At 40.1% G+C, this 24499-nt stretch overlaps 1 protein-coding gene across 5 annotated transcripts in view; it reads left to right on the top strand.

The window, feature by feature from the left end:
• Positions 1 to 12420: 12420 nt before the first annotated feature.
• STAM (signal transducing adaptor molecule) overlaps positions 12421 to 24499 on the top strand; it is a 61415-nt gene continuing 49336 nt past the window's right edge. For 4 of the 5 annotated variants that reach the window (XR_006336932.1, XR_006336933.1, XR_006336934.1 and 1 more), the window contains exon 1: positions 12422 to 12664. Coding sequence is in view for 1 of the 5 variants with exons in the window: in XM_043883282.1 (XP_043739217.1) it covers positions 12625 to 12664 (40 nt within the window). In the remaining 4 variants the exon portion in view is untranslated. Of the gene's footprint in view, positions 12665 to 24499 lie in introns of all 5 variants that reach the window. The other variant, XM_043883284.1, reaches the window with a different exon arrangement.

The following is a 24499-nucleotide window of genomic DNA, read 5'->3' on the forward strand; positions in this document are numbered from 1 at the left end:
TAGAACTGGACATGGAAAAACAGAATGGTTCCAAATAGGAAAAGGAGTACATCAAGACTGTATATTGTCACCCTGCTTATTTAACTTATATGCAGAGTACATCATGAGAAACGCTGGGCTGGAAGAAGCACAAGCTGGAGTCAAGATTGCCAGGAGATATAGCAATAACCTCAGATACGCAGATGACACCACCCTTATGGCAGAAAGTGAAGAAGAACTAAAGAGCCTCTTGATGAAAGTGAAAGAGGAGAGTGAAAAAATTGACTTAAAGCTCAACATTCAGAAAACTAAGATCATGGCATCCGGTCCCATCACTTCATGGCAAATAGATGGGGAAACAGTGGAAACAGTGGCTGACTTTATTTTTTTGGGCTCCAAAATCACTGCAGGTGGTGACTGCAGCCATGAAATTAAAAGACACTTACTCCTTGGAAGGAAGGTTATGACGAACCTAGACAGCATATTAAAAAGCAGAGACATTACTTTGTCAACAAAGGTCTGTCTAGTCAAGGCTATGGTTTTTCTAGTAGTCATGTATGGATGTGAGAGTTGGACAGTGAAGAAAGCTGAGCGCCAAAGAATTGATGCTTTTGAACTGTGGTGTTGGAGAAGACCCTTGAGAGTCCCTTGGACTGTAAGGAGACCCAACCAGTCCATCCTAAAGGAGATCAGTCCTGGGAGTTCATTGGAAGGACTGATGTTGAAGCTGAAACTCCAGTACTTTGGCCACCTGATGCAAAGAGCTGACTCATTTGAAAAGACCCTGATGCTGGGAAAGATTGAGGGCAGGAGAAGGGGACGACAGAGGATGAGATGTTTGGATGGCATCACTGACTCAATGGACATGAGTTTGGGTAAACTCTGGGAGTTGGTGATGGACAGGGAGGCCTGGCGTGCTGCAGTTCATGTGGTTGCAAAGAGTCGGACACGACTGACCGACTGAACTGAACTGAACTGTGTGTGTTTTGGCTGTGGTGAAGAACTGCATAGAGATCATGAACTGTAAAAATCCTTCTCAAAAAGCTGAGTAATGTTTTGCAATTCTTCCCCCCACAGAAAGTGATTTGTTGTTTTTAGAACAAAATAAGGTGCTCTGAGAAGTTTTTTTTAGCAAAGAAAATACTTTTAGAACTTTAAAAGTTTTTAGAGCTTTTCTAAAACATTGTTTTTGTCTGCTGTTAAAGTAGGCTCTTCAGTGTGGAAAACTCTCCAGAGGTCAGTGCCTGGGTTGGATCGCACAGCTCACGATTGTATCATCTGTGAAACCTTCACCGCAATCAAGATAGTAAACACATACGTCATCCCAAAGAGCTTCCTTGTGCTCCTTTTAAATCCCTACTCTTACCCCTCCTCAGGTAGCCACCGATCAGCTTTCCATCACTTCAGATAAATTTGCATTTTCAGTAATTGTAGATACATCTCTTATATGTGGAATCTAGAAAAAATGGTATAGATGAACTCATTTGCAGAGCAGAAATAGAGATACAGATGTAGAGAGCAAACTTACAGATACCAAGAGGAGAAGAGGGGGTGGTGGGATGAATTGGGAGATTGAGATGGACAGAGATACCTTATTGATACTATATATAAAATAGATAGGGATTCCCAGATGGCGCCAGTGGTAAAGAACCCATCTGCCGATGCCGGAGACACAAGAGACGGGGGTTTGATCCCTGGGTCAGGAAGATCGTCTGGAGAAGGGCATGGCAACCCACTCCAAGTATTCTTGCCTAGAGAATCCTATGGCCAGAGGAGCCTGGCAGGCTACAGTCCATAGGGTCGCCAAGAGTCAGACGCGACTGAGGTGACTTAGCATGCATGCATGTAAAATAGATAACTAAGGAGAACCTACTGTATAGCACAGGGAAATCTACTCAGTGCTCTGATGTTACCTAAGTGGGAAGGAAATCCAAAAAAAGAGGGGATGTATGTATGCATAGAGCTGATTCACTTTGCTGTACAGTGGAAATACAGCATTGTAAACAACCATACTCCAATAAAAATTAATATAAAAATAAGTGAAACCATATGTTATGTACCCTTTGTGTCTGTCTCCCTTCACTCAGGATAATTATTTTGAACAGGTCCTCCTTCACAGGCATGTGGCTGGTGCAGTCCTGTAGGATCTTGTTCTTTAAAGGCCTTGGCACTTGTTTTAATGCTCTGCTGTCACTGTTTTGAAATTCTTAATAATATGTGAGCAAGGGAATCCATATTTTCATTTTGCTCTGTGTTCCACCAATTATGTAGCTGGTTGTGAATTAGAGATTCATCCATGTGGCAGTGTGTATCAGTAATTTACTCTCTTTCATTGCTGAGAAGTATTCTATTTCATGGATATACCACAGTTTATCTATTTACCACATAGTTTATCTACTCATGTTTAGATATTTGGGTTTTTTTTTCTCCCAGTTACAAATAAAGCAACTATGAACATTTGTTGACAAGTCTTCGTACAGAAATACACTTTCCTTTTTCTTAGGTAAATACTTAGGAAGTGGGATGACTGGGTCGCATGGTTGATATTTGTCTAATTTTCAAAGAAACTGCTAAAGTGTTTTCCAAAGGGGTTGTACCACTTTACGTTCCCACCAGCACAGTGGAGGAGTTTCAGAGGGTCTACATCCCGGCCAACACTTGGTATGGTTAGAAATTTTACATATTCTGATTCATTCTGCCCCAAAACTTTGAGCCACCTTCATAACTGTAGTTATCTCTTTTGGAAATCTGTAGCTCATTTTAACATGCATGAAAGCCTGTGAAAAGTCTGAATGGTAAATGCTGGGGAGGAGCAGATTTCTTGGGGATGTCTTTATTTTCAAACATCCTTCATGATACATCAGATGCAAACTAAGTCAACTGAATCACCATAAACCCCGACCAGCTGATGAGTGTTGCTAATCCAATTGCCCAGTCATTAGCAGTTATTTAGGTTAAAGAAAATACATAATCTTTATAAAGAAAGGAGTCAAAGTGGAAGTTAGGAATTGAGTGACAATAAGAAATTACATTCTTTAATAGAAATAGAGCTATTCAAGTAAACTATTTCTGTCTTGAGCTTTAGAATTTTTTGCTGTTGAAGGAATTTGCCTTTTCTTTTTATCTAATTTACAGGTATAGAGTAGGCCATAATATGGGAATTCCCTGGTGGTCCAGTGTTAGGACTTGTCATTTTCACTGCTATGGGCCCAGGTTCCATCTGTGATCAGAGAACTAAGATCCTGCAAGCTGTGAGGCCTATATATATTTATGTTTTAAAGAGAATTGGCCATAATAATATTCCCTTATTATCCTCTTAATATCTGTGGCATCTGTAGTGATGTCACTTCTCTCATTCCTGAAACTGGAAATTTGTATATTTTCTCCATTTCCCTTGTCAATCTAATAGTTATATCAATTTTATTTATCTCCTCAAAAACTTTAAGTGTGATTTCTGCTATTGTTTCTCTGTTTCCTTTTTCATTGCTTTCTTCCCTGATGTTTAATACTTTTTTCTTCTGCTTCCTTTGGGTTTCATTTGCAGTTTTTTCTAGATCCTTAAAATGAAATCAAGATCATTGATTTGAGAACTTTCCTCTTTTCTAGCATATATGCTATATGCTGTGCTGTGCTTAGTCGCTCAGTTGCATCTGACTCTTTGTGACCCCATGGACTGTGGCCCACCAGGCTCCTCTGTCCATGGGCATTCTCCAAACAAGAATACTGGAGTGGGTTGCCATGCCCTCCTCCAGGGGATCTTCCCAACCCAGGGATTGAACCCAGGTCTCCCACATTGCAGGTGGATTCTTTACCATCTGAGTCACCAGGGAAGCCCAAGAAGACTGGAGTGGGTAGCCTATCCCTTTTCCAGGGGGCATCTTCCCAACTCAGGAATCAAACCAGGGTATCCTGCATTGCAGGTGGATTCTTTACCAGCTGAGCTACCAGGGAAGCCCATATATGCTATATTATATTATAAATATCCCTCTAAATACTGTTATAATTGCTTCTCGTAAATTTTGTTATTTTATATTTTCAGTATCAGCCCTTTCTCAATACTTCCTATTTTTCATTTTTATTTCTCCTCTAACCAATGCGTTATTTAGAAGTGTTACTTAGTTTCAAAATATTTGGGTACTTTCAAATATCCTTCTGCAATTTATTTTTAATTTAATTCATTTGTGCTCAGAGAACATACTCTTTGCCAACAAAGGTCCAACTAGTCAAGGCTATGGTTTTTCCAGTAGTCATGAATGGATGGGAGAGTTGAACTATAAAGAAAGCTGAGCACTGAAGAATTGATGCTTTTGAACTGTGGTTTGGAGAAGACTCTTGAGAGTCCCTTGGACAGCAAGGAGATCCAACCAGTCCATCCTAAAGGAAATCAGTCCTGAATATTCTTTGGAAGGACTGATGCTGAAGCTGTAACTCCAATACTTGGGCCACCTGATGCAAAGAACTGACTCATTGGAAAAGACCCTGATGCTGGGAAAGATTGAAGGCAGGAGGAGAAGGGGACAACAGAGGATGAGATGGTTGGATGGCATCACTGACTCAATGGCCATGAGTTTGAGTAGACTCTGGGAGTTGGTGATGGACAGGGAGGCCTGTCATGTTGTAGTCCATGAGGTCGCAAAGAGTTGGACACGACTGAGCCAAACTGAACTGAACTGAACATACTCTGTATGACTTGACTCCTTTTAAATGTATTAAGCTTTGTTTTATGGCATGGAATATTCTCTATCTTGGTATGTCATGCACTTGAAAAGACTATGTAATCAGCTTTCATCAGATGTAGTGTTGTATCAGTTTCATTTAAGTTCGATGATAGTACTCAAGTCTTCTACTATTGAGATGGGGAGTTGAAATTTCCAACTATAATCATTTCACCTAGTTTTCAGTTGTTTCAGGCAAAATGATAAATCCAGTCTCTGTTATTCCATCTTGGCTAAAGTCAAAGTGTGAAAAATATATTCCTTTTTCTTCTTGGCTTTAGCACTAAGATTGTCATTAAACCGTAGCGTAAAAATGGGCATTCTTCTGTTGCTTCTTACTATAGAAGAATCATTCTCTTTCACCATTGAGTAAGTTGTTAGGTCTAAGTTTTTCAGAGATGACTTTTATTAGGTTGAAAAAGGTTTCTTCTATTCTTTGTTGTTTTTATCACAAAGGTTTTGAATTATGTCAAATAGTAATTTTCTGTGGCTATTGAAATTTTCATATGGTTTTTCTCTTACATACTGTTAGTATGGTGAACTATGTTGATTGATCTTCAAATACTAAAATAACTTTATAGTCCTGGGATACACTACTTGGTCATGATGTATTCTCTTCATATTCCTATAAATTTCTTTTTTAAAAGGATTGTTAAAAAAAAAAAGGATTGTTATATTTCTATTAATAAAGGTATTATTTAATATAATTATAATATTTTAAAATATTATATTTTAATAATAATTTTGATAATTATAACATCTGATCTTGGTGTCAGGATGCTTTTGGTCTCATACAATAATTAGGAAATTGTTCTCATCTGGTGTATTTTCTAAAAGATTTTGTAAATGTTTGATATTATTTCTTCCTTAGAAGTTTGATATAACTAACAATTGAACTCATGGACCTAGGAGATTTTTGTAAAGTGTAATTAAGAATTTAATTTCTGGTACTGATATATATATATACATATATATACATATATATATATAGGCTTCTTTGGTGGCTCAGAAGGTAAAAAAATCCACCTGCAATGTGGAAGACCTGGGTTTTATCCCTGGGTTGGGAAGATCACCTGGAGAAGGGTATGGCAACCCACTCCAATATTCTTGCCTGGAGAATCCCCATGGACAGAGGAGCTGAGTGGACTACAGTCCATGGGGTCACAAAGAGTTAGACACAATTGAGTGACTAAGCACACACATTGATATATATATACATATATATATATAAAATACAAATAATATGTATAATATAAATATATATATATCTCAATGTGTGTGATATTTACTCCTTGGAAGACAAGTTATGACCAACCTAGACAGCATATTAAAAAGCAGAGACATTACTTTGCCAACAAAGGTCTGTCTGGTCAAGGCTATGGTTTTTCCAGTAGTCACGTATGGGTGTGAGAGTTGGACTGTAAAGAAAGCTGAGAGCCGAAGAATTGATGTTTTTGAGTTGTGGTGTTGGAGAAGACTCTTGAGAGTCCCTCGGACTTCATGGAGATCCAACCAGTCCATCCTAAAGGAAATCAGTCCTGAATATTCTTTGGAAGGACTGATGCTGAAGCTGAAACTCAATACTTTGGCCACCTGATGCAAAGAACTGACTCATTGGAAAAGACCCTGATGCTGGGAAAAATTGAAGGCAGTAGGAGAAGGGGATGACAAAGGATGAGATGGTTGGATGGCATCACTGCCTCAATGGACATGAGTTTGAGTAGACTCTGGGAGTTGGTGATGGACGGGGAGGCCTGGCGTGTTGCAGTCCATGGGTTCGCAAAGAGTCAGACACTACTGAGTGACTGAACTGAACTGATGTTATCAAATTTATCAGCCTAAAGATTTTTAAAAGAATATTCCTTTATGAATGTTTTGGTTTAATATTATTTGTGTAATGTTTTAATTACAGGATCTATAGTCATGCTGCTTCTTTAATTGTTGATACTGGTAATTTTTTTCCTCTTATTAATGTTTTGATCTAGGTAAAGTGAAGTCGTGAAGTTGCTCAGTCATGTCCGACTCTTTGCAACTCCATGGACTGTAGCCCACCAGGCTCCTCCATCCATGGAGTTTTCTAGGCAAGAGTACTGGAGTGGGTTGCCATTTCCTTGAGTGCTATCAATTTTGACTTTTAAGAAGGTTGAATTTTGGTTTTATTGATTTTGTGTTTTATTGATTTCTGGTTTTATCTTTATTATTTCCCTTTTCTACTTGAATTCTTTTTCTATCTTCTTAAGGTAGGAGCTTAGCTCATTGATGTTAGAGTTTCTTTTCTAATATCTAATGCTTAAAGTATTTCCTCTAAGCATCACTTTAATTGCATCTCACAAATGTTGATTGGTTGTTTTCACTTTCATCTAGTTCAAAATAGTCTCTGATTTTCCTCTGACTCAGATTATTTAGAACTATATTGTTTAATCTTTACATAAATTGAAATTTTCAGATAGCTTTGTTACCTTTCTAAGTTAATTGTTTTAGTCAAGAAAACAATCTACTTAATTTTATCCTTCAAATTGTTTTGAGTCCTTATACAGCCAGCATCTTGTCTTTGTTTCTGTTCTTGTCTACTTGACAAGAATGTTTGTCTTGCAGTGTTTGGGTGGGGCCATCACAAATGTCAATTTGGTCCAGTTGGTTGAGAGAGTTCTTTGTCTTCTGTGTAATTAGTAATTTCCTATTTGTTCTATCTTTTCCTGAGAGAGGAGTATTAAAATAGATAACAAAACTCTGGATGTATCTATTTCTTCTATCAGTTCTGTAAATCTTGCTTCCTCTTTTTACAGTTCAGTCTTTAGGTTAAACACATTTGATATTACTGTCTTCTAGTGAATTTATGCCTTTATCTTTGTAAAATGTCATTCATTATCCCATTTGGTAATTTTGGGGTTTTCCCTTCCTGGGCATAATCAGAAACTGACTCTAGACAGAAGGCTGTGGCAATCATAGGGCTCATTGCTTTTTTCTCCTTGGGCTCACAGACTGCTGTTTCAGGTCTGCAATCAGTTGTTTTCATACATTTCGTCCAGTGTTTTACTTGGTTATGGTGAAAAGGTAAGGCCAGAGCCTGTCACTCCCCATGGCTGCTAATGGCAGTGTGCCAATTTAATCATGACATATTTTATTTACTGCATTTAACAAATGTTTATGGAACACCTATTGTTGAAAGTCTGGGAACCCAGAGATAAGAGAGTCACAGGCCAATGCTATGGAAACAAGTAAAAAGTTACAATAGTGTGGCAGCTTTCAAATATGGCCCCCAAATTCTTCAATACTCTTTCCATGGAGAGGTGGGTTTTATTTCCTTTCCCCTTGAGTGTAGATGCTGCAATTGCTTGTCCAGTGGTATATGACAGAAGCACTGCTATGCCCACTTTCTAGTTGAGGTCTTGAGAAACTGGGAGTTTCCTTTTCCTGCCTCTTACAATGCTCAGTCCAACGTGCTGACACACGGGAGGTCCCCTGCAGGTGTTCCGGCCAAAAGCCCCAAAGACCCAGCCAATTGCCAGAGTCAACCACCAGTTATGTAAGTGTGCAAGCTTTCAAAAGACTGTAGTCCCAGTCAATGATCCCAGCCTTGACCCCTCTCTTACTGACCTTGTATGGAAGACAGGCAAGCTATGCCCACAGAGTTCTGTTCAAGTTTTTGATTTGCAAGCAAAAGAAATGATTATTGTTGTCCTAGGTCAGAAACTTTGGGGTGACTTTTATGTAGTAGAAGATACTTAATGTAATACCATTAAGTTCTATGATAGAAATGGTCAATAATCAATTAACTAACAAATACTTACTATGTGCCTATGACAGTTCGGAATTGGAATTTGAGTGGAGATTTAGAGAAGGTATAGAACCAGAGCAGGAAAGTAGAAAGAAATGCTTGTTTGAAGACATGGAAAATATGGGGGAATCTGAAAGACTAAAGTAGAGGGTCTGAGAAACTAGTTTTTAAAAAATGAGATTTTCACGGACCAGTTCTATAAGGATGTAATACTAAGGAATTAGGACTTAATTCTTTATTCAGTGACTGCATTCCCCATCAGCTATACTCTATAAAAGAGCTTTAATCTCTGTGTTTTCAGCATCTAGTATGGTACTTGGTACACATAAGGAGTTAATATTTATTAAATGACTGAAGAACCATGTGATAACTTTAAAGGAATAACATAATCAGATTTTTGTTTTAGAAAAATCATTCCAGCAGGGGTATGGAGAAACGTAGGTGTATTTATTCAGCTGTTGTAAGAAAATGTCTTAGGCCAGGGGCTTAAACAAGAGATTTTTAAAAACAGTTCTGGAGACTGGAAATCTGAGATCAGGCTACCAGCATGATCAGGTTCTGGGGAGCACTCTCTTTCTGGCTTGCAGACACAGCTGCCTTCTCACTGTGTCCTCACATGGCAGAGAGGAGAGAGAGTAAGCTCTCTGGTATCTGTTCTTATAACGGCACTAATCCGACCACAAGGGCCCCACCTTCATGTCCTCTTATAAATGTAATTGCCTATCTATCCAGAGAAGGAAATGGCAACCCACTGCAGTATTCTTGCCTAGAGAATCCTGTGGACAGAGGAGCCTGGTGGGCTGTCGTCTATGGGGTCGCACAGAGTCGGACACGACTGAAGAGACTTAGCATGCATGCATTGGAGAAGGAAACGGCAACACACTCCAGTATTCTTGCCTGGAGAATCCCATGGACAGAGGAGGTTGGTGGGCTACCGTCTATGGGGTCGCACAGAGTCAGACATGACTGAAGTGATTTAGCAGCAGCAGCAGCAATTATCTACCAAAGGCTTTATCTCTAAATATTATCACATTGGTAGTCAGGACTTCAACATATGAATTTTGTGGGGACATGATTCAGTCCACAGCAGTAGGAAAGGAGAAAAACATAGCAGGAGATAAACGTAAAAAATCATCTAAAAGATGATGGGAGTGTGAACTGAAGTAGTGTTAGTAAGGTTCTGTTTTTTAAACCTTAAAATTTTCCTGGAGTAACTCTATTTGCATGGAGGTGTCTTCTTCTTTTTTTAATGTATTAGAATTTTCAAAATCAAACCAAAAAAGAAAAAGGGAATAATATATCAAAATTAACCACAGAATCTAGTAAACACATATTACAGAAACACTTGAATGTTTCTTTTTGTCTGACGCCCGTCTGACCTTTTGCGACCCCATGGGCTGTAGCCCACCAACCTCCTCTGTCCACGGGATTTTCCAGGCAAGAATACTGGAGTTATCCAGGGTATCTTCCTGACCCAGGGATCAAACCTGCATCTCCTGTGTCTACTGCATTGCAGGTAGATTTTTTACCACTGACTCACTGTGGAAGCCCCTGAATGTGTCACTACAACGTTTTAAAAACTATGGTAAAAGTAAAAGTGAAACTCATGTAGTTTCAATGTTTTAAGGGATAATCATGGAAAGGCAACTTCAAAATACAAACCACTTTCAGTTTTTCTATTTGGTTTTATGTTAAATAATATTAAAAATGCTTCCATAGCCTATTAATCATAAAGTCCTCAAACGGCCAACATCATTCTTCCAGGTCAGAATACATGGATAATTCTATGAAGATTACTAAGTGTGCTATTTTACTTTAGTATTTCCAGAGCGCACATACTGATGAGCAAGGCTTGAACAATTTGCTCACTAGCTTACTGCTGGCAACATAGTTCTTCAGTGATGCACAAAGCACAACCAAATGCTTCTTCATAAATATCTGGCTCAGATACAGGACAATTATGATTAATGTGTACCAGACACTAATGTTTGGGAACTTGAGGTAGACAAGTTGTCACCTGATCCTGTCAGCCCAGTAATCAAAAACTGGTTTTTCAGAGAGAATTTTCCACTTCACTGATTAATACTGATGTTTTGGAAGAATTTTATACTTGTCATAAGGAAACATAAGCAAGCCTTGGTATTGGCTCCTTAAAGTGTAAAGAACTGGTGGGACTAACATACCACATTTTTTACACTGTTAACTATTTTTCTGCTTTTCAAAGAAACATAGGCTCATGTATTTGTAACACATCATTAAAATATTTGTAAAATATAAACTGCCTAAGAACAAAATATCATCACAGATCTTACAATTCAGAGATAATCAAATTATTCTCATCTATGCCTTTTCAAACTGAAAATTTGGGGTACTGCATAAACCTATATGGTTTTGTAAGCAGCTTTTAAAAAAGGAATATACTTAGATGTCATTCTGTAAAAACACAGATCTGTATTAACACTTATAATAGCTGGAGAATTTTTAGACTGTGTGTACTATGACCAATACGAATTAAAATGATTACTTACACTTATTTAGTGCTTACTATATGCTAGGTATTCAGGGGCTTCCTTTGTATGAATCCATTTGATCCTTACAACCCGATTATCACTCCTGTTTCATAACAGATGAAAAAACTGAGGCACCAAGAAGGAAGTTAGCTGTCTAATCCCTAATGTCCTGCATTTTTCTGGTTAACAGTGCTTTGATATTATAAGCAATGTTGCCATGAACATCTTTGTTCATGTTGTTAAAGAATGTCTTTAGGATAAATTTCAAAAAGTTGTTGGGTCCAGAGGTATTCACATTTTAAAACCTTGTGTTACACATTTTCAAATATTTCTACTGAGAGACTAATAATTTCATTTAACAATATGAGTGTATGATTCCCCACATCCCTGGTTCTTTTGCATCTTTGTCTGACAAAAACGTATCTAAACACTACTTTAATCTGCATTTCTCACTTTTAAAAACGGAACCTCATAATGGATTTTTTCTAAGCACTCTCCGTCTATCACAATACTAACCTTGTTGACACGTTCTAAACGTTTACATGCTACAGTCAGCAGTTACGGTAAATTTTGGTAAATTTACATAATTTCAATTTACATGCAAGATGCTCCTTAGAATTTCTACAGGATACAGAGAACAATTTTTGTTATTGTTAAGTAAGCTTATAAATAAAATTACTAAATAGTTTAAGTTATTACTAATCACTGATCAAGCTTTAGATCCATTTTTCAGCTTTCTTTTTTTTTTTGCTCGTTTTTTTTTTTTTTTTTTGGAGGGGGGGTTGTCTATCGCAGACCTTTTTGGTCAACTGCCAATCACTGTTAACAGCCTGCGGATCACACAGCTAGTAGCTGCCAACGCCCAGCTAGAAGAGCTTTCGACAGAGCTTCCAGGCAGCCCTTCGGGGACTCGCTGGAAGGTGCCAGCGCCGCCCCAGCCTCCGCGAGGAGCCGCGCGCCTGACACTCCCCTCTTTGGGATTCGAGCCAAGCCGCCCGCTCACATGACTTTACCAGAGCAAGCTTCCTGTCACCGCGGGCAGCGACCTGAACTCATAATCCCTTTTACTTAGATAAGGAATGGAGTTTCCATCCTCCCCCCTAGGGACCACAAACTTGTGACCACCATCGGAGCACGGGGGAAAAGAGGGTTTCTCTCTAGCCAGACGCGACCCCTTTTCTTTCTGCTCATCCTCTGATTCACGCCTGAGCTCGTTAGTCGTCTTCGGCGCGCCTGGAGGACCCCGTCCTCCGGAGGCGCCGGACCAAGGCCAAGTCAGGAAAGGCAGGCATCCCTGCCACTGTCCCGTGGGGCTAGTCAAAGGGGGTCCGGGCGGAGGGGGCTCTGAGGTTGGGCCGGTTTCTGCGGGGCAAGTTCGGGGCAGGTTCTGGACAGGCGAAGCCCAGGGCACCCAGATTCCCGACAGGCTCCGCGCCCGGGGCCTTCGCGGCTCCTCCGCTCTTGCCGCCGCCGCCGCTGCTGCCGCGGTTGCTGGGGGTCGGGGAGAGCTGGGGCTGTAGCGGGCCGTGGAGAGTCCGTCTCGGCCGCTGTTTTTGCCCGAGGAGACTTCCTTCCTAGGTCGCACCCTGACTCCCGTGGTGTCGAGGGGGAGTCCCTGCGGACACCTCTGCACGCAGTGGAGATGCCTCTGTTTGCCACCAATCCCTTCGATCAGGATGTCGGTAGGTGGTTCTGCCGCCCCCCTGTCCAGCCCCCGGCGGACCGCGAGCCCGCTCGGCCCGCTCCCGGCGGACGGTCTGGACCCCCGGGTCGGGCGGAGTCCTTTCTCTTTCCTGAGGCTCTTTTTGTAAGGGTTTGGAGGAGGTTGGGGGCATGTCGCATCTTCTTACAAAAAAAGGGGGCGGGGGGAGACTGAGAGAGCTTGGGAAATAGGCCTGGAGCTGGGGCTGTGGGTTCCGAAGGAACTGCTGGAAAGGTGGGTGTCGAAGGCCGCGGAGGAACAGCTGGTGTGGCATCTGGTGCTGGGACATTGCTCCTGGGAGGACAGAATCGAGAGCTAGGGAGTCCCAGCTGGCGTAGGATGATAAGCTGTGTGATGAAGGGTTTCCCGGACACATGTCAAACGTTGGGAACTGGCATAATGTTTTAGGTTAGCTTCCTTAGAGGACTTTAAAATCTGTTTTATAACTACCAGGGAGAGGGAGGAGAGAGCTTTGGTTAAGGGTAGACTCTTAAAGATACTGGGAGAGAGATGAAGATGGAATACTTGACAACAATATAAACACGCTTGAGGACCTGATTCGCTGGGCTGCCTTCCTAGGGTAGGTCTGAGTTCTTTAAGTGTAGAAGAGGACCTGGGATCTGAAAATGCTAATTTGTTCTGAATTTGAAATACTCTTTTTTGTTTGTTTCGTGAATCACAAGTTTTAAGTACTGATCATACCAATTCAACAGGTTAGCTCTGTGTGTGTGTTTTCCTGGTCTGAGGGTAATAATGAATGACAGGAGTTTGAATTTTCCCTGAGAGAATTTTGGAGTGATTTGAATGCATTTGTATGGTGCACAGGTGTGAAATGAAAGCAAGTTAAACACCATGTCTAATGGTTATAGTCAAGAAAAATAAGGACGACCTTATGGAATTACTGTTTCTCTATTTGTGTAGTTTAATTATGAAAGGTTTGAATTTGCTTTTTAATTCCCAACTTACAGCCTGCCACTGAAGCTTGATGGTTTGGGTTAAGATTAGAAAATGTTTCAGTCCTGTCCCGGCCACTGCCTAGCTCAGAAGGAAATCATGGGCAGGTTACTTAAGGTAATAACCAGGGTTCTTTGAGCCCTGGTGTCCTCATCTTTAAAGAGAGGGAAAACACATCCTGTTTGTGGTTCAATAACATGTGTAGAGGATCTGCTGCAGTGCCTTTAGATAGTAGGCATCAACTCAAAGATAACTTTTTTGGGATATTTTAAATGAATGTCCTGCATCTTAGCAGTGGATGGAGCCTTAGCGTTCACTAGGGGTATTTAATAAATAAATAATTGGAAAGTAACATTTAACTTAATAAGTATTTAGCACACACTGTTTATAGGACACTGCTCAGTGACATAAGAGATAGTGATGAATAAGAGCCGTGGTCGCTGCTCTCAAGTGGTTTTATAACTTACTACATTAATTTCCAGGGCAAATGGTTAAAATAAAGCAGTTTCTTAATACCTGCTCCTTCTGTTTCCAGCACCTTAATCTAGTTTTCATGGTTGTATGTAACCGAGCTTCCACCTACATAATCATCTATATATCCCATTGCCCTTTGAACCCGCATTTCCATTGGATTTTTAATGTCAAACCCTTTCCCAGTACCTGCACCACCCAATTCAGACACAGGCTCCTTCTTGCTTTTACACTTTTGCTTGTATTGTTTCTTCTACCTTTCTGCATGTCCTCATGACTAAAGGCCAACTCAGCATCCAGCTCATACCTGAATCATATCCTGATTACTCTAACTTGGAGTTTCCATAGGTGACATTACGAACGGTTTGGACCAGGTAAATGTCTTTGTCGTGGGTATCTGTCCTCTGCAGTGTAGGGTGTTCAGTAGCATCCCTGACCTCTCCCCATCCAACCCACAGCTATGATTTAAAACATCTCCAGACACAGCTAAATGTCCCCTGAGGGCACAAAGTAGTTTCCAGTTGAGAAACATTGTTCTATCCCACTGTTGTTGCCACCCTTTTCAGACCTCCTGCAATACTTTTTGTCTTTACTAAATTATTTCATATTAAAGGTAGTCATATCTTGCGTTATGCTCCTTAACTATTACTTGTTGCTACAGAGGAGATGCCTAATAAAAGTTTGTTGAATTGAGAATGTATCAGTTGAACCTGCTAGGGTAAGCTTCTTGAGTATAGGAGCATTGTTTTGCTCCAGAAAAGCTTACTTTTTTGCTTGTTTTATTTTGGCTGCTCTGGCTGGTGACTGGTGGAGTCTTAGTTCCCTGTCAAACCTGTGCCTTTGGCAGTGGAAGCAGAATCCTAACCACTGGACCACCAGGGAAGTCCCAGAAAATTTTACCTTTTAAAAGCTAGGTTTTAGTGTTTGGATCAATTCTTTTGCATGATCCATGTATCAAAATATCATGAAAGGTTATCTAAGAAGACTTGCCAGAGACTCTCAGTAAATCATCCTCGGACAGAGTCCAGTAGACTCCCATTTAAAATTTTTTTACTAGGATAGCATACAGAATATAGTATGTATAATACATTTAACTATTTCTTCTCACTTTATCCATCAGTGAGCATGTCAGTGATACACTCTCACTAACTCACTTGATATATTTATCACTTAACATTAGCATATATTTTTACCACTTCAAAATGAATTGCCGTTAGCTTTATTCATCAATAAACTGGTAAACTGAAACCATAAATCAGAAATTTACTGATTTATACCATGTAACATTTTATGTAAAGAAGTAAAACACTGAAGATAACTTTTCCTTTGAAGAAACGCCTCAATATGTTATTAGAACATATGCTCCCTGAGGACAGAGCTTTTTGTTTGGTTTGTTCCAACATGTAGACCACTGTCTGGCACTAGTAAACATTCAGTAAACATTTATTGAACACATGAATCTCATTTCAGATGTTTTATTTCTTGCTCAGTTGAACTCTTGAATTATAAAGATAACTCATTCCATCAAGCTTTTATTTCAAAGTCCCTGGTGAATTCCATTTTGCCAAATCCATCAGTCAATTCCTATTCCATTTCTTTGTTGATCTCTTAGCATTCCTGTTTTTGATGTACTTTATTCTCTTGATTTCTAGGACACCAAACTTTTTCTAACTTTCTGCTTAGCTCTTTTTAAGTCTTTTTGGCTTCCCTCTCTCTCTCTTATTTTTTTTTTTGTGACTTCCAAATGTTCAGTCCTAGAACTTATTTTTTGACTTTTTTTTTCCCTTTGGAGTCTTACGAGGCAATTTAGCTTAGTGTTAAGAATTCAGACTCTGAAGCTGCACTGCCTAAACTCAATTCCCAGGTTAGCTGCTGACCAGCCATTTAACTTTGCTAAGTTGCTTAAACATACTGTGCCTTGGTTTCCTTATTGTTAGTATGGGAAATAGAGATAATAACAGTTTTTGGTTTCTTCCCCACATCTGCTCAGTCCTTCATCCTTGCCTATTTCAATAGATGGCATTGCTGATACAGTCACTCATCTCTAATGTCTGCTGCTGCTGCTGCTAAGTTGTTTCAGTCGTGTCCGACTCTGTGCGACCCCATAGATGGCAGCCCACCAGGCTCCCCTGTCCCTGGGATTCTCCAGGCAAGAACACTGGAGTGGGTTGCCATTTCCTTCTCCAGTGCAAGTGAAAAGTGAAAGTGAAGTTGCTCAGTCGTGTCCGCGTCTTAGCGACCCCATGGACTGCAGCTTACCAGGCTCCTCCATCCGTGGGATTTTCCAGGCAAGAGTACTGGAGTGGGGTGCCATTGCCTTCTCCGCTCTAATGGCTAGGAGTCATCATTGATTCTCCTTTTCCTTCACCCTCCACATCTTTACTCTAAGCCAATTCTTCTGGTTCTTCTTTAAAAATATATCTAGAATCTCATCGCTTCTCCTTCGCTCATCACTGTTATCTTACTCCAGTCATCCTTCTCTCTTTGATAGACTGGCAGGAGCTATTGGCTTCTTTGCTTCCGTTCTTGCCCTTTACAATCAGTTTTCATGTACAAAGATCCGTGTTCTTTTAAAAATCTGAGATACTGTCATTTACCTGCTCAGAATCTTCCAGGACCTTCCCATGCCACTTATTGGGAAATGCAGGTTCCTAGTGTGGCTCACAGTCTTATCCTTCCTGTGTTCCGATATTATGATCTCCAGACACTTTCATTCTAAGTTCTTAGTACGCCAAGCTCATTCCTGCTGTGGTATCTACGTTGTGCTGTTTTCTTTGTCTAGGACATTCTTACCCCAAATATTTGAAGATTTTATATTCATCAGTCTTTCAAGACTGTTCAAATACGTTTCTAAGAGAGGCTTCCCCTAATTTCTTTCTGTAAAAAATACCATCTTCACCCTGTGTCCTTGTTGCATTTTGTTTCTTCATTATACTCAGCTACCTCCCATTGATTGATTGATTGATTGTCTTGTGTGTGGAATATAAACTCCTGGAGGATGAGAAATTTTCAGTTCTGTTGTAGTACCTTAGGGCCAATGCCTGGTACATAGGAAGCACTCAATATGTATTTATTAAATAATGAGTTGTTGATACTTTGCTCCCTCTCTGGCCTTGCCTATCTATTTGGTATTCTGTTACCACCTAAAAAAAAAATCAATGTCAGAAAACTGAGCTTATCTTTCCAGATGGGTTCTTTCTTAATTATGTAGTTTATTTTATCATGTTCTAGTTATCTTGGTTTGAAACCCAAGAGACATCTTTGGAATCATGACCCTGCTTCTGCCGAATCATCATGTCTTAGTTTTTATAATACTGCATTTGCATTCCTAGTCACACTGCTTTGGTCCAGTTCATACCCTACAATCTTGGACATGTTTTGTTAGCCCAGTCAGTATCAAACCACAACGAGTTTAATTTTCATAAATGTCAGTATCAGTCTCCTGCAGTTTAGTTTGAGGGAAAGACCTTGCTTGGGCTTTGGGTTTAAACTCCAGGTGCAGCATCGGCTCTTAGTAAGTGGGCAGAATGTGGACTTAAAAAACACACAACATTCTCTTTACTGGAGTTGAATATTCAAATTCAGCATGTTCAGAATTACATTCAAACTTTTCGTTTTGAGTATGCTTTTCCTCTATTCTGATGACTGGTGCTTCAGTTTACGTAGTCACATATGTCAAGAACCTGGATGTCATTCTTAAATTCTGTAATTGTCATTTTCTAGATTCTCCCAGGAAATACACGCTGTCTGCTGTGAGACAGGTACCCTGAACTTGCCCTCAAGGATTCTGGTGCGGTCGCAGTCGGTGTGCTTCTAATAGCTCTTAAGTTTATTCATCGGTCCCTTCGTTCATGTCTCCCATCCTTTTTTTCCTCACTGCCGCCACCCAGGCACGTTTCGCTTGCCCTCTGATGAGTAGTCCAGCAGCTCTCTTATCCCTGCTTCCAGTCTGTCCCCAGTTATTTTCCGGGTGACAGTGATATTTCTAAAATGTAAATGTGATCTTACGGCTCCTCTGATTAAAATAGTTGAATGAATCTACAGCTTTCCACAGGAATTTGCACTTTTCGGCATAGCATATATGACCTAACCCTAATCTCTTCAGCCTCTACATTTGTCCTCAAGGCATATTTCCTGGTTGGTTTTACACCATGGCTTTTTCAAAGTTTGTGGATTCTCTGACCTGACGTACTTTTCTCTTCACGAATCCCTATTAAAGGCTCTTTTGAGGAGATGATGCACGTAAAGCAGTCACCCCAGTACCTGCAAGGGATACATTTCAGATCCTCTTATAATCAAGTTAGACAGCAATTTGGAGGAGGCTACTCAGCTTCTGTCTTTCAAATTTAATTAACTATATAAAGATCGCTGGGCTAGTAAATGGCTGAACCAGAATTCAAGTGCAAGTTGTCTAACTCAATCTGTAGTCATACTAAATAATTGGTAATTGTTAGCGGAATATAAGTACCCTCTGTAGGGCTTTCCAGGTGGCGTAGTTGTGAAGAACCCACCTGCCAATGCAAGAGACAGAAGAGACGCAGGTACTATCCATAGGTTGGGAAGATCCCCTAGAGCCTTCTAGGGATGGCAGCCCACTCCAGTATTCTTGCCTGGAGAATCCCATGAACAGAAGAGCCTGGTGGGCTACAGTCCATAAGGTCGCAAAGAGTTGGACAGGACTGAAGCAACTTAGCATGCACGCACTCAGATTCTAAGAGGTGGATTCAGTTATTGTAAAACATACTGGGGAGGAAAATGTGAAAATCCAGAATACAGATATGTTAAGGGTCTGCTATCCACTGGGTTAAGAGATTTTCTACTCAATGTTTCTTCTGTTCCTGTTTTACTTCTCCTGTAGGTTATTCTTTCTGATGCATCTAGGTTTTCCTTTCTATCTTGGGCTTTTTTCTGAGACACTTTCATGCTTTCCTTTGACACCTGCTTCCCTGTCTGGTCTGGTTAGAAGAGCTTCAGATTGCTCTGCCAGTAGGATTTCCAGTGCTCAGGATGGACAGGAATGTTAGGTAAAACATTTCTGGAAAACTGAGTCTGATAATCTCCAAAAGGGATGATTTCTTTAGGACTTGTGTTTTCCCTTGGCTGATTTGATGAACTCTTACATCTCTCGACTGATTGAATGAGTCTTTTTCCTATAGCCTGAACATGGTACACAGTCATCCTGGCAGCACCTCCCCAAATCTCTGGCAGTCATAAATTTTGAGAAAATCAGAAGTAGCTGCTTCTCAGAAAAAAGTTCTTTGATCCATTGAGAAGACTACTGAAATTCAGATGAGGCTCAGTGTGTGATTTTTCTGGGTACTGCTAGGCAAATTTCTCAGTTTTTTAGTATAATGGTAAGGATAATCTGAGGATAAAATGAGATCATTATGAAGCTTTGAATTCTTTGGAAGCAACTCTGTTATATTTACTTGTTACTTTTCCCTTTCCCGCGAACCCTGTTTTTTGTCTTAGAAAATGAAGAGTTTTGACATTGCTGTTTACAAATCCATGTTGAACTGCTACCGATAGTTTATATTTTTCTGATTTGAAAACTGTTTATTGTTTTACAGCCTAGAAGAACTGAGCTATCGCCCTTGATCTTGAGGCAGCATCAGTAACTAATGGGAACAGCTTTAGTGTTCTGAGATGAATGACGTCTCTGATCTCTCCATTAAGACTGAGTTAGATCCTGATCCTACTTATGCATAGGAAAATGTTTAGCATAATACCTGCTAATGACTATACCAGACACCCCTGGGTATGCCTTAATTCAGATCATCCTTAGTTATGACAATAGACAATTTGTATTTGATCAGACACAAGCTTGTCATTTCTAGTTAACTATTTACTTTTTAGTAAATTATGTTTTAGTAAGCTTAACTATTATATATTTTTTGCTGTTTTTTAAAAGTTTTTATTGGAGTATAGTTGATTTACAGTGTTGTGTTTCTGTACAGCAAAGTGAATCAGTTATGCATATACATACATATATATACTCTTATTTTTAGATTCTCTTCTCATATAGGCTATTACAGAGCATATTGTATTATTTAAGAAATAAACTGATAGGTTTTGAGATTTAAGTGTATTCTTTTAAAAAATGCACTAAGCTTTTACAAAATCTGCTTGGCTACCAGTCAGTGACAATGATGAATTAATTATTTAAGTGCACTACTAGACCAGAGTGATAGCCTGCTTTCCTTTTCTAAGATGAAATACAGTCATCCCTCAATATCTGCAAGACTCCCATGGACACAGAACTGCAGATGTTCAAAGTCCCTCATAAAATGACATCATGTGTTCATATAACATATGCACATCCTCCCATAGACTTTTTTTTTTAACAAGTTGGAGAAGATGTTTTTACCAACGAAAATTTTTTAAAATATTCTTTACAAATACTGAACACTTACAAATTAATAAGATACTTATGTTTAGTCACTAAGTAGTGCCCAACTACTGTGAGCCTATGGACTATGGCCTGCAGGCTTCTCTATCCATGGGATTCTCCAGGCAAGAATACTGTAGTGGGTTGTCATATCCTTCTCCAGGAGATCTTCATGACCTGAAATCAAACCTGGTCTCCTACATTCCAGGCAGATATTTTACCAGCTGAGCTACAAGGGAAGCCCTAAGACACTTATGTAGACGTACAAAAAGAGAGATGGGCAGAGGCCATGAATATGTATGTTGCAGAAGAAAAATACAAGTAGTTGATATAAACAGTATATTACACTTGACACACTAATAATTAAACATAGAGAAACTACAATAAAAGTGAAATATTTTTATTGTAAAGTTTAGGCAGTTATTTCTGAAAATTAGCATTTTTTTGGCAGTTACTTGTGATTGATATAAGTATCTGCTTACAAAAAGAAACCTGCAATCTTAAAAGAACACATTTTAAAAAATATGTATATAAAAATAAAGCATTGGATGGCTTTGCTACTTCCCTGGCACATTGGACATGGAAACATGAGATCTTTCCTTTTCCTGCCAGTGTTTCCTCCTTTTCCAGTTATTTTGAGAGACTTGTTCAATCAGTCTTATTGAACCACACATGACCAAAGCCCTTCAGGGATTCTGGAAGGAAAATTCAGACTGGAGGTATTCAGGAGAGTCAAGAAGAAGCACATCTTCCTCTGAGTTCATCCCAAAGGAGATGAATACTCCCATATACTTTCAGTCAGGGGTCCCCAGCCTCTAGGATCTAATGCCTGATAATCTGATGTGGAGCTGATGTATTAATAATGGAAATAAAGTTCACAATAAATGTATTGTGCTTAAATAACTCCCAAACCACCCCCAGCCCACCCCTGCCTTCCATGAAATTGGTCCCTGGTGCCAAAGAGGTTGGGGACCACTGCTTTAAATCATCTCTAAATTATTTGTAATACCTAGTAAAATGTAAATACTATGTCAATAGTTGTAAATACAGTGTAAGTGCTATGTAATTAGTCACCCATGCACAGCACATTCAAGTTTTGCTTTTTGGAACCGTTTGGAATTTTTTTTTCCTGGCAGTTTTGACCTATGGATGCTGAATCTGCAGACTGTCAATGTTAGACTGGAGGATCTTGTTCGGGATGACTCACTCAGTCTTCTTGGGTGTCAGATGGTTTGGGGGTTTAATGGGGCAAGGTTCTGGGACTCCTCAGAGCAGTTCCCCTTGGATTTACTTTACACGTTGGGTTTCTTTTAAGATAAATTTTTCTTAGAAATGGTTGAATAATAAAGGATTTTACTAATCTTTGTCCATGTTTTCTGGAAAGTGTTAGTCACTCAGTCGTGTCTGACTCTCTTGCGACCCCATGGGCTGTAGCCCGTCAGGCTCCTTTGTCCATGGGATTTTCCAGGCTAGAATACTGGAATGGGTTGCCTTTTTCCTTCTCCAAGGGATCTTCCCGAATCAGGGATCAAACCCAGGTCTCCTGCATTGCAGTCAGAGAATCTTTATGATCTGAGCCACCAGGGAAAAGTGAAAGTGAAAGTTGCTCAGTTGTATCTGACTCTTTGCAACCCCACTGACTATACAGTCCATGGAATTCTCTAGGTCAGAATATTGGAGTGAGTAGCCTTCCCCTTCTCCAGGAGATCTTCCCAACCCAGAGATCGAACCCAGATCACCCAGGGAAGGGAACCTTTAAATCCTTGGAATTTCCCAAGTGGTAGGAGCATCTTTCATATTTACGGTGGGTTCCTGGGACGATACTTTGGTGTATGCTAGTAAAATCACTCAGTATGGGGGCTGATCCCTCCAAAAAGACTAATCTTGTGATTAGATGGCTGGCACTTTGAGTCACATGTTATCAACTGGACCTCCACAAAGGAGGAGGAGGTTTGGAGATGCAGTTCCAGGAGGCAGCCCCTCATTCAGTCAATAATACCTTCTTGATGAAACCCCAATAAAAACCGTGGACACCCAGCCTCCACTGAGCTTCCTGGTTGGTGATCCACATGACGTGCCAGGAGGATGAGAGTCCTGAGGGTGCAGAAGCTTTGCCTTTGAGATCCTCCCAGACCCAGCCTTGTGCATATCTCTTCTTTGGCTGGTTGACATTTGTATGTTTTATAATAAAACTGTAATTATAGGTGATTTTCTTCATTCTGTAAGTGGTTATAGTGAATCAGTGAACCCAAGGGGATAGTGGAAACCCCTGAATCTGTAGCCAGTTGGTCAGAATGCATGTGGCCGGGAAGCCCAGAGCTTGCTTTTTGAGTCTGAAGTGAGGGGAGACTTGAGTCCTGTACCTTCAGCCTGTGAAGTGAGTGCTGACTCCGGGTAGCTAGCATTAGATTTAACTTGTAGAGGGTTTCTGCATTGAAGAGTAAAATTTGAAAAAGAAAAACACTGAAATAGATGTTATTAAAGGTCTGTGTTTCTATGGCCCTTATGGATTCATATTCCAGTTATATGATCAGGTTTAGCATTTATGAGCATTTAGACTGAAAACATGAATGTTCAAAGAATTACCCAAAGTAGAAATTGTTATTTTTAAGGGATTTACCGTTATGGAAGCTTGAACAGGTCAATTTGACTGTTACCATCTTGGCATTCCCACCAGTGAGAACACATTAAACAGCATTTCAACATTTGCTTTCAAAGTAACTCATTTACTTTGTTTCCAGATTTATGTTAAGTTTCTCCTTATAGTTTCTTCTTTTCCCTCTTCCAAACTATTTTTTACATGTTGGCAGCAGGTTCATGTTTTCCCCCCAGAAGTCCAACTCTGATCAGATTGTTTCCTTGCTCAAAATTTTCTTAGCTCTCTGGTGTTTCTTGAATTAATACAGATCCCCTCATGGTTAAAGCTCATTTAAAATAATTTAGTGAGTCTAGAGATTCGGAGAAGGCAATGGCACCTCACTCCAGTACTCTTGCCTGGAAAATCCCATGGACGGAGGAGCCTGGTGGGCTGCAGTCCATGAGGTTGCTAGGAGTCGGACACGACTGAGCGGCTTCACTTTCACTTTTCACTTTCATGCATTGGAGAAGGAAATGGCAACCCACTCCAGTGTTCTTGCCTGGAGAATCCCAGGGACGGGGGAGCCTGGTGGGCTGCCGTCTATGGGGTCACACAGAGTCGGACATGACTGAAGTGACTTAGCAGCAGCAGCAGAGATTCTTTTCACTTGTAGCTGCATCTTGCTTGCTTCATTTTTTTCCTGGTGGACTTTCTCAGGATTCCAATAAAGAGGCAAAAGAGAAAATACTCCAGACACAGATCTTTTCTACTGGTGCAGATGGTGACATAGTGCATCAGTTGAGGTGTTTTGGACTTTCTTGGTATGTTGTTGTTACATAGTGACACGAACTTTAGGTCTTGAAAGACTTCTGTAAGTCTGCAGTAACCTTGTTTTAGGTATAGAATAAACAAACAAGGGGCTTCTCTGGTGGCTCAGTGGTAAAGACCCCACTTGCCAATGCAGGAGACATGGGTTTGATCCCTGATCAGGAAGATCCCCTGGAGAAGGAAATGGGAACCCACTCCAGTATTCTTGCATGAGAAATCCCATGGATAGAGGAGCCTGGCAGGCTTAAAGTCCACAGGGGTCACAAGAGTTGGACATGACTTAGTGACTTAGTTTCTCTTTGGAGTTCACATGATTTTTTGTGTCAGTTATTTTGACACTCTTTAGTTAGGCACATGTATGTTAAGGATTGTTGTCTTCTCTGAGAATTGACCTCTTTACCAGTATGTAATGCCTCTGTCCATGATGATTTTCCTTGTTCCAAAGTTGGCTTCATCAGACATTAATATAACTAATCCCACTTCTTTGTGATTAGTGTCAGCATGCTCTGTCTTTCTCCATCCTTTTACTTTATATGTGTGTCTTTATATTTAAAGTGAGTTGTCTGTAGTTGACATTTAATTGTATCTCATTTTTT

The sequence above is a fragment of the Cervus elaphus genome, chromosome 23 (genome assembly GCF_910594005.1).
Source record: "Cervus elaphus chromosome 23, mCerEla1.1, whole genome shotgun sequence".
In the NCBI taxonomy this organism is placed as follows: Eukaryota; Metazoa; Chordata; class Mammalia; order Artiodactyla; family Cervidae; genus Cervus; species Cervus elaphus.